Source organism: Poromitra crassiceps, assembly GCF_964638095.1.
Source record: "Poromitra crassiceps genome assembly, chromosome: 1".
NCBI lineage: Eukaryota > Metazoa > Chordata > Actinopteri > Beryciformes > Melamphaidae > Poromitra > Poromitra crassiceps.
This window is the reverse complement of record NC_139623.1, coordinates 6,273,172-6,283,416: the sequence shown is the minus strand read 5'-3', so window position 1 is coordinate 6,283,416 and position 10,245 is coordinate 6,273,172. Positions and strand designations below refer to the sequence as shown.

The 10,245-nt window shown below is 42.5% G+C and overlaps 1 protein-coding gene across 1 annotated transcript in view; it reads left to right on the top strand.

The window, feature by feature from the left end:
• Positions 1 to 686: 686 nt before the first annotated feature.
• adad2 (adenosine deaminase domain containing 2) overlaps positions 687 to 10,245 on the top strand; it is a gene marked incomplete at its 5' end in the record, with an annotated part of 48,252 nt that continues 38,693 nt past the window's right edge. The window contains 2 exons of the mRNA XM_083647960.1: positions 687 to 1,253; positions 1,662 to 1,867. Coding sequence (XP_083504086.1) covers positions 687 to 1,253; positions 1,662 to 1,867 — 773 coding nt within the window. The remainder of the gene's footprint in view (positions 1,254 to 1,661; positions 1,868 to 10,245) is intronic.

The window sequence follows — 10,245 nt, the reverse complement described above, 5'->3', positions numbered from 1 at the left end:
CAATCGGGCTAGGTGTAGGTCAATTTTCACATCCGAACCTAGTTGAATCCCATACATAGATGTGCCTCTATAAGAGAGAAACAAAAGAATTACTGCAAGAATCCAAGAAAATGTCAAAGAACTTCAAACTTGTGGAAGTCGATGGTCAAGGACCATCAACCTCTCGTGCAGACAAGACTGACTGGAAGCTCTGTGTTATCTGCCAAGAACACAAGGAAGAGGCATTAACATGTCCTTTGCAGTCCAAACGACAAGACAAGGGTAGTGGGTACAGATCACTTGCAGAGCATTTGATCCAGTTCAAAGAACTTCGCCAGCTCCCTTCAACATTCACACTTGAGAGACTAGATGAGGGCCAAGGTATTGAAGCAACAATGGTTGCAAACCAAGCTCAGTACCATAAAACATGTAGGCTCAAGTACAATGCAACCAAGCTCCAAAGAGCACAAAAGCGAGCACTGGGAACAGACAGTGAAAGTCCTGACCCACAGACAGAATACAAGCGCACAAGGTCCCAATCATCAAGCCCTTCTGAAATTAGACAAGACACCTGCTTCTTCTGCAGAGAGCCTGCTGGTCATGAAGACTTTTCTCAAGTTGAAACAATAGAATTTGACGATCGTGTGCGCACTGCGGCAGCCCTTGTTCAAGACACAGAACTAATTGGGCGTCTTAGTGTCGGGGACATGGTGGCCCTCGAAGCAAAGTATCACCTCAGGTGCCTCAATGGTCTGTACAATCGTGCACGACAGGCTAAACTCAAAAGTCCTAAGGATAATGGTAAGGGACAGGCAGAATCAGCCATTGCGTTTGCTGAACTGGTTCTTTACATAGATGAGACCAGGCAAGAAGAGGAGACAGCATCTGTCTTCAAGCTAGCTGAACTTGCACAGCTCTACAACTCAAGAATGGAGCAGCTTGGAGTAGAGGTTGATAGCAGAGTTCACACTACACGACTGAAGGAGAAGCTTCTTGCTGAGTTCCCTGATATGCAATCACACAGCAAGGGAAGAGACATCCTGCTAGCCTTTGAAGAAGACATTGGCACTGCTCTTGCCAAAGCCTGTGAGCAGGATAGCAACAAAGATGTTGTGCACATCGCACATGCTGCAAGAATTGTCCGCCAGCAGATATTTGGTGTGGCCAAGCCATTTCAAGGTTTCCCTGAAAGATGCCAAGAGGACTCTGTGCCACAACTGCTGCTTTCCCTGGTCAACATGATCCTAGAGGGACCCAGTATCAAAGACCAGATGGTAGAAACAGCATCTCCTGCAGCACTCACAATTGCTCAGTTGCTCAAATTCAACAGTGTCAAGAACAAGCGGGGACCAGGCACTACAGCCTCTGTCAGACACAGTACTTCACAGGAAACACCAATTCCTTTATACATAGGACTGATGCTGCATGCCCACACACGTAAAAAGGAACTGGTGGAGAGAATGGCAGACCTGGGTTTGAGCATATCCTATGATCGTGTTCTTCAGCTCTCAACTCAGATGGGGAACAATGTCTGCCAACAGTTTAAAAGAGATCAAGTGGTTTGCCCTCCAACATTGCGAAGCAACGTGTTTACTGCCGCTGCTGTTGACAATATTGACCATAACCCCAGTTCAACAACAGCTAAGGATTCTTTCCATGGCACAGCAATCTCTCTGATCCAGCTTCCCACCTTTGACTGTGAAGGGATTGACCGAAGCCTTCCTGGACTGGTTGGGCCTGTGGCAGGGTGTTCCAAAACCATTGACCGCTTGCCAGAGTACTACACAGAGGTGACACCTGTCTCTAGCAATATCAAGGTGTCCCAGGTCCCAGAAACCAGGATTAAATCCCTTACCAGAGAAGGCATCAGCCAGCACAGAGTGGAAGAGTACCAGTGGTTGGAAAATGCAAGAGACGTTGTTGAGAAACCCCCCACTCCTGATGATCATGTGATGAATGTCTCCTGGGCTGCATTTCATGCTAGCCGACAGCCACCAGGAATTTGTGCGACATCCACCACTGCTCTCCTTCCACTGTTTCAGGAAAGCGCTCACACCGTGGCCATAATCAAGCATTCACTTGATGTCACCTCTGCAGCCGTAGAACACCTGAATCCTGGCCAGAGTCCTGTGGTCACATTTGATTAGTCAGAATTTAATCTACACAATGTTTTATTGCAATTACTACTTTCATATTGTTATCTTTATCATTGCCGTTATAAAAAAAATAAAAAACGAAAAAAATGAAAAACACAAAAAAAAAATATATATATAAAAAAATATATAGAAATACATAAAAAAATACAAAAACAATAACATTGGGGGAGACAAAGACAGCCTCTACGTGGCCTCCCCTACAAGTAGCTTACAGGTCCAAAAGCCTAAAAAAGTGAAACTAATGTCTTTAACACAAATCACAATTGTTGTGGTCATCTAGCATTCATTTTGAAACAATAGTTGTCATTGGTGACACACTGAATATTTTTAGAATAACTTGGGCAACATGTGTACCAAATCTGGTGCTTTCGTCACAAAAAGCACAACGGTTTTGGTTACCTGGGCGGCCATTTTGAAGAAAAAAAAGTGTGACATATTGAAAATCCATGGGGACCAAATGTTCAAATCATTTTGGAATGCCTTTAGCTACATGTTTACCAAATCTGGTGCTTTTATTACCAAATGCAAAATTATAGGTTATCTGGTGGCCATTTTGAAATAAATGGTTGCCACGGGCGACAGATTACAAATCCATGATGGCTCCATATCCAAATATTTTTTGATTGCCTTTGGCTACATGTGTACCAAATGTAGTGCTTCTTTCACAAAGTGCACAATCATTTTGCTAATCTGCCCCACTACCTAGCTAACTTGTTCAAACACTCTTAAAGCTTCCTGAAGACGTTCTGAAGATGGTAAAAAAATGTCTTGCTCCTAGCCTGACACGCTTGTTGACTAAGAATCTAAACTATATTGAACTATTCGAAACTAAACACATTTATACCACTAGGCCTTGCCCGCAGCTCGGCTGCTGTGTGGCCAATAAGACCAGCATCACTGATGATGTCAGATTCATGACATCACTGATGATGTCACAGTAGAATTCATGACATCACTGATGATGTCACCGTGGGATTTATGACACCACTGATGATGTCACAGTTGGATTTATGACATCACTGATGTCACAGTGGGATTTATGACAGCACTGGGATTTATGACATCACTGATGATGTCACAGTGGGATTTATGACATCACTGATGATGTCACAGTGGGATTTATGACATCACTGGGATTTATGACATCACTGATGATGTCACAGTGGGATTTATGACATCACTGATGATGTCACAGTGGGATTTATTACATCACAGTGGGACAATCACAGTGGGACAGAGAAACAGAGAAACAGACAGAGCCCTAGCTCTCATTTATATACTGATGATGTTGATGATGATGGCGGCGAGTATCGCAAGAGTGAATAGAAAGTACAGTCCGTATACTGCTGTTGGAATCTCCCAGTAGAGTAGATTTATTTTAACATTTCGGTCTCACGACCTTCAGAATCGTGTACTCTCAGTATCGCAAGAGTGACATCACCAATGATGTCATAATGATGTCGATATTTTATTACGCTGTCAACCACAAATCAAAACTTCAACAATTTGGCTCCTACACCCGTAATACAACATAATCCCATCATTACCGCAAATACCAGATCATTACAATACATTAGTAGATTACTGTAGTGTAGGTCAAGAAAGCAAACATTTTTATGTTAAAATTTTGTTTCTGTGTTTCTGACACTCAAACCACAAGGCCACTGAGCTGGTTCTATTCTATTCTATTCTATTCTATTCTATTCTATTCTATTCTATTCTATTCGCAATTGGAAGATCATGTCATTCATTGTAGGCTATATCAAAAATCGAATTCACACAGTGGAGAATTTTGGTCCTATATGTGTTGTTCTCCAAGCTCCCTGAGAAAAGGCCTGACATCTCTGTGAACAATGCGGAATAACTGCAGTGTAAGCTACATTGTGTGAAACATGATGATGGCGATTTCAATCCCATAAGCAATCTCCATTCATTCATTTTGAACAAGGCCATTTGATTGCATTGTTTGATTGTGGATTATAGTTTGCAATCTTCATCTATTTAAGGAATTACCTACTAGAAATGTTCATGATAGAGTCAATAGGGAAATTAATTTGGAGAAGGGGCAATGTGGTTGCTAGGTAACACTTCAACTGCCGTACCAAGAAAGGGACATATCTGACCTGTGTCGTATCACCTTTGATTGAAAAATGCTTGCACGATTAAACAAAGAAAACACATTAGATGATGACTGATGTGATTTCTTCTCTCCCCCCTATATAGATCAGGGTAGGCTACTAAAGTATAATTCATTTTTCCTTTCTAATTGAGACATGTAAAAAAAAAAAAAAAAAAAAATCTAAATAGAAGAGTGAAAAACAGTCAAAAAGAAAAGAAAATTGAAGCTTGTAATGACGCATTATGTAATAACTGCACATTATGTAATAAAATCGCAAAATGTAATAAAATCTCACTTTCAATATGTAATAACGACGCATTATGTAATAATATGCACAATATGTAATAAATCACCTTTTAAATCACCAACGTTTTACGCATTTTGTAATAAATCTATTACATATTGCGCAGATTATTACATAATGCGGGGGTTGCACTTTTTTCTGGTTGAAAATGTAATAAGTGACGCATTATGTAACAAAAATAAGACTGACTTTGTCATGGGGGGGGGGGTAGGCTAATAAATATATTATGTGTCAAAACCAGTCAAGCAACTAATGTAGATAGCCTATCTATAGTTGTTCAGCTGATGACGAACTGAATCTATAGTGACAACAGTCCGATCGGGTAGGCTACACCTTCTCTCTCAGCTTGCTGTGGCACTTTTATTTATGGTAAACCAGCGGAAACAGTAAAACCCGACATTGTATTTCAGTTCTGGGCTTTGATCTACCGGTACAAGTGATAGAAGCGTGGTTGACATAGCCGCATTTACTGCCTCAATCCATAGATTACAGGGCCATTTAAACATAAGAAATCCATTTCAAAGCCCATTTCTTTTCCATCCTTCAGAGTAGGTGGTGCAGTGTAAGTTTGCAAAACATTATGTAACCTCACTGATTCAGTTAATAGTCACATGTAAAAAATATTGCTCAACACATTCTAAAGACACTAAACTGGCCAATATTTAAAGAACAATTAAATTTTAATATGAACAAAACAAGATTGACATAAAAAAAAAACGTGCATAAAACATTTTCAGAAAAAAAGCTACAAATCAAATAAAACGATCAAATCAAGGATACAATGTAAAACTTGTTAAAAATAGTTGCAAAACAAAATCATATCAGATAATGAAAAAGGTTGAGTGACTTTTTTGTGATCATAATCTAGGGGTGTATGGTAGGCACAGACCAGAGCCCGTTGCTGGTCCTGTAGTACCAGAGCCAGGAGGAAGCAGGCCTTTCTGAAGATGCTGCCCCCCTTTTCCGGCATCTTACCCCCGGCCTTCTCCCGGCAGAGCCAGATTAACACCCCCAGGGGCCCCGGGGCACTGAAGCTCCCAGGGGCCCCCCTACCCATCGTCCGGATGTTTGGATGTTTTTTCGCCATATTTAGAGGAATATCTCATTTTAAATTAACATTATACTGTTATGGCATTATTCAGTTTCTGAGATTCTGTTTCTCACTCACTCATAGGCGATTCGAGGCTTTGCAAACAGGTAGCACCAGCAGGATAAAAATATTAGTCTGACTAGGGGGTTTCTAGGGTGGGCTGTGCCCCCCCTGGACAAAGAAATTTTGTACATTTTAAAGTAAAATGCATGAATCTGATGCACTCTGAGAGCAAAAGGAAGAGGCTAATCTTCACATTAATATCCACTGTGCTGTGGCTTTACAATGATGAAAAAATAATTTACATTACATTTCCAATACAAAACAGCAGAGGGTGCCGCAGCACCACAAGCACCCCCACTTCCCGCGCCCCTGGTCACCACTTGCCCACAGGCATCCAATGAGACTAAATCATCAGACTTAATCTTCTTGGAAACACTTTTTATTTTGTCCTGATTGGTCTTAGATTTGTGTCATAGTTCTGTGGAGCCCAACATGAGCCCGACCAAAAAAAAAAAAAAATTTTTTTTTTTTTTTTTTTTTTGGAGGGCCCCTTCACCCCGAGGGCCCCGGGGCACCTGCCCCGGTTGCCCTATGGTTAATCCGGCCTTGTCTCCCGGTACCTCTGCAGCAGGTCCAGCAGCGTCTCCAGAGTTCTCCACCGCATACACTGTGGCGACGGTGTTATGGTACTGGAAGGAGGAAAGGAAAGAGAATAAACACAGAGTTAAGACCAATCCAAAATTTGAGTGCGATTTTTTTGGGGGGGGGGGGGGGGGGGTGTCAAGGTTTACTCCAGTTGAAAACTTGGCAGTAGAAATGTTAGTCCACAGTTAACAGGCATCATTACGATAATGTACCAATGTCCCTTTAAGTGCTTCAATGAGCTCAACAGCCTTAACATGATCAAGCGTTTTGGACTGAAGCATGTCAGACAAAAATTTAGAGTCACTCAGGAGTCTCCCTGTGACCCCGCTAGGCAGTTACAATTAGAATCTCAGCTAGTGCTTTGATGTAGTTTTGATTTTCAATAACCTTTTTATTATATTGCTCATCCATTATTCCCAACATAAGAGGTATTTTTGTCACTCAATTTTTTGTTCTCTGCCCATGCAAACATCACATTTACATGGCTTTCAGATTTGGCATGCGAACAGAAACCACTGTCATTAAATGTGGCCTTCTTCCAATTACAATACCCCTCAATGGAGGTGAAAACAGTCTTTCATCAGGCAGAGAGAAATGTCTACAGGGGAAACAGTAAGCTGCATCTTTGGACTGGGAGTACTCTAGCCATAAATGAGTTTTGTACCACTTTTCTGGCCCTGATGGCACAAGACTACAACCTGGACATCCGACACAAGAAGGGGTCCGAGAACATAGTAGCGGATGCTCTGTCCCGACAGTGGGCGTGACAGTTAAGTTACGTAACCTTTGTAAATTGAACGTGAATTATGTTTTTTATTTTTGATCTATTTACTATATGTAAATTCTTATGGGAGGGGGTGTTAGGGCCTTGGTCGAGCCTGGCCTTGGGTTCGGTTTGTGTGTTGCATTCTCTCACCTCTGTCTCTATTCCAGACACGCCCCCCCCCTCTGATTGACTGATTACTTTGAGGAGCCCTCACCTGGAGCTGGTTCCAATCAAGCCAGCATAAGAAGCCAGGAAGACTCCAGTGCTGTGCCTTCTGCCACTTCGACAGCCAGCACTTGCTCCGTGTGCACACTTTTGAGACTGCAGCTCTTTGTTAGCTCATCTGCTCTCTCTACTTGATGATTATCATTACCTTTATTGGCTTTTCTTGTTGATGCCTGTGTTCTTAGAGGCCTGTTGATAGACCTGGTATTGACACTGTAGCTGGTTTTCTGGCCTATTCCCACTAGCTACTGTTTCTGTATTTCTTGACCCTGGGTTCGATTTCAGTTTTGGTTTTCTTATTTGTTGTGTTAAATGCTAACTCAGGAAGCCCTGTAGGGGTGTGCTGCCCTTTATTTTCATCCCCCCTTTTCTCCTGTTTTTTGTAGGCTAGGGAGGATAGCATTGTGTTTTTGTTTCAGTGTAGGTTGCTTTATTTTCTATGTAAATTTGTTGGGCTTTTGGCCACCCTGAAGCTACTGGCTTCCTGTGATTTAAATCTCTTGTTTAAAATAAATCCTTGTTTGATCATTTTCAACTCAGTTCATCTCTTTTTGTTCCTAGACCTTTTTATGTTACACCTGTTTGCCCTAGAGACTTTATCATGGTCTAACAATTAGCAATAGGTATTACCTCATTCCTTCACTGTGATGCGCTGTGCTCTGCTGTCTGCTCAAAGCCTCCGCCACCATTGAATGGAGCCGCCACACACCGGTTGCAAATGAAGTAATTAACTCACACACGGAGAGGTACCAGTGGGAGGTACTAGGTAGCTCGTGCTGCATTCACTTGCTGTGGGAAATCAGAAAACCGCTGTTGTAATGTCCGACGAGCCAGTACATTTGAGTTGGAATTAGATGGTCCACAACTGTGTGGCAGCTGGGGTGGAACAGGGGTGGCAAGGCCTCTTTTAGGGGTGGCAGCTGCCACCCCATGCCACCCCATGCCACCCCAGTAGATCCGCCGCTGGGTGGAAGCATTTTTCAATCAAAGTTGAAACGACACAGATATGATGGTATAGTGGGATTTACCATGCCCGCTCCATTCACTCAATAGAACGGTCCGCAATGCGAAATTCGAACGCTGTGACGTGAGTGATGTCTCTTCCTTCTTTTAGGTTCCTTGTGCCGTATGGTGCCCTCTGTGTACACCTACGGTACACACGACGTTAATTGGTCCAATTGAGTTGCCGTCCAGAGTCAGACGGATCCAGAAGAGTTTCTTCCGACTTCTTGGAAGCTATCTTTCAACTAATCTAAGGTATACTGCTATTTATTTGGCGTGTAAGCTCAAATATTTTGAACATTCAACCTATATGAAACGTGTTTCTGTATTATGTTCTTAAGCACCAGTAATGCTAACGTTAGCTAAGGTCTGTGTGTCAAGCGCATGTGGTAAACCGCTAACTTGTCTTGCTTTAGCTAGCTATCGTTAAGCTTTGCAGAAAGATGGCAGATGTGACACAGTGCTCAATGTATGACAGGCCGCAATGCCGATAGCCTATTGTGGGCACAAGCAGAACCAGCTCATGAGCGAGGCGGCGTGCAGCGTGTCGGTGGAGCGCTGCCTGGAGCTAACCTCTCCCAGCCCCCACGCCAAACCTAACCTCCCCCAGACCCTAACCCAAAACCTAACCTCTCCCAGCCCCCACGCCAAACCTAAGGTCGGCATTGCGGGTGGACACCGTGCTCAAATCGGTGGAAACGTTTAATATGCACTAGCCCAGGGCCCAGTTGCACAAAGCACCTTAGGTTAACTTAACATTCCCCTTAGAGTCAGAGTTAAGGTGTCCATAAAATAGAATTGGCTGCACAAAACACCCTTAAATCTTCTCCATAAGGTTAAACATTTTAAGGAAAACATAAGCACAAGGTTATCAGAAGACTATATGTAATAAGGTTGCCCCATGTGACCCTACCTGTGACTTCAAAGTGCAGAAATAAGGTGAGTTTAATGCCCGACACAGATTGTCTAACGAAAAATGAATGGTCGGTGTGAGGGATCTTACTACAGTGAAGTCTTAAGATGAACATAGAAAGAGCCTGAGGGCTACAGTAGCCTATGTTGTGTTGTGTGTTAGCTCCGCCTACCCTGTCACCACAACAGACACCAAGTTCATAAAATGCTCCAATACTGAAAATGCAAAGGCTTCCATCAATGGGCCATAGGCTCAATCACCATTGTGTTAACTCACTATCACATAGATAGTGACTTAACAGACATTTATTTACATGAAAATATTTGAGATTATCACTTTAAGTTAAGGTCCCTCTAATGTATTGGCAAGACAATTTCCACTCTGGTTTGCCTTTTGTTATTTCATGTAGTTTTGTACTCAGAAGTTTGTTGCTGAGGCGTTCTCTTTTGACATCACCATGAAATAGAAATGAGAGCTAAATTCATGACAAATGTCTCGGATGAAACAAAAATATGGGACTGCTTTGAGGGAGGACATGTTACTATAACACTCACAATAACTTTCTTTAATCTCTACAGGTACACGCAGGTTGTTGATGCCTGGAAAGCATGGCGGGTCAAGAACCAGTCAAGTATCCGATTCGTTTGAGATCTAGACGAGCCGCCGCCTGTTTCCAGTCTCTGATCAACATCGACCCAAGCTTGAATGTGCACCTTCACAGCTCCTGGAAGCCTGCTCATGCGACAGGAGACGATGCTTCAAATGATGATGGTGCCACTGGCTTGAGGTAATGAAGTAGGCACCAAGGTTATACAGACCGCACTTTTAACTGAAAGTTCACAGGTTTGATCCCCATAATCGCCAATTTGTCCATTAACACCCATATCTTTTGTTTAAGTGTCCTTGATCAAGACACAGGTTGTGTCTGATTCTCAAGTGAACGAGCTATATAGGTGGCATTGTCATTAGAAAGTTGTAATTAGGCTGTCTGAAACCAGTTTGATACATAAGTTTACTGAATTTGCAACCTTTCTAGGTAGCTG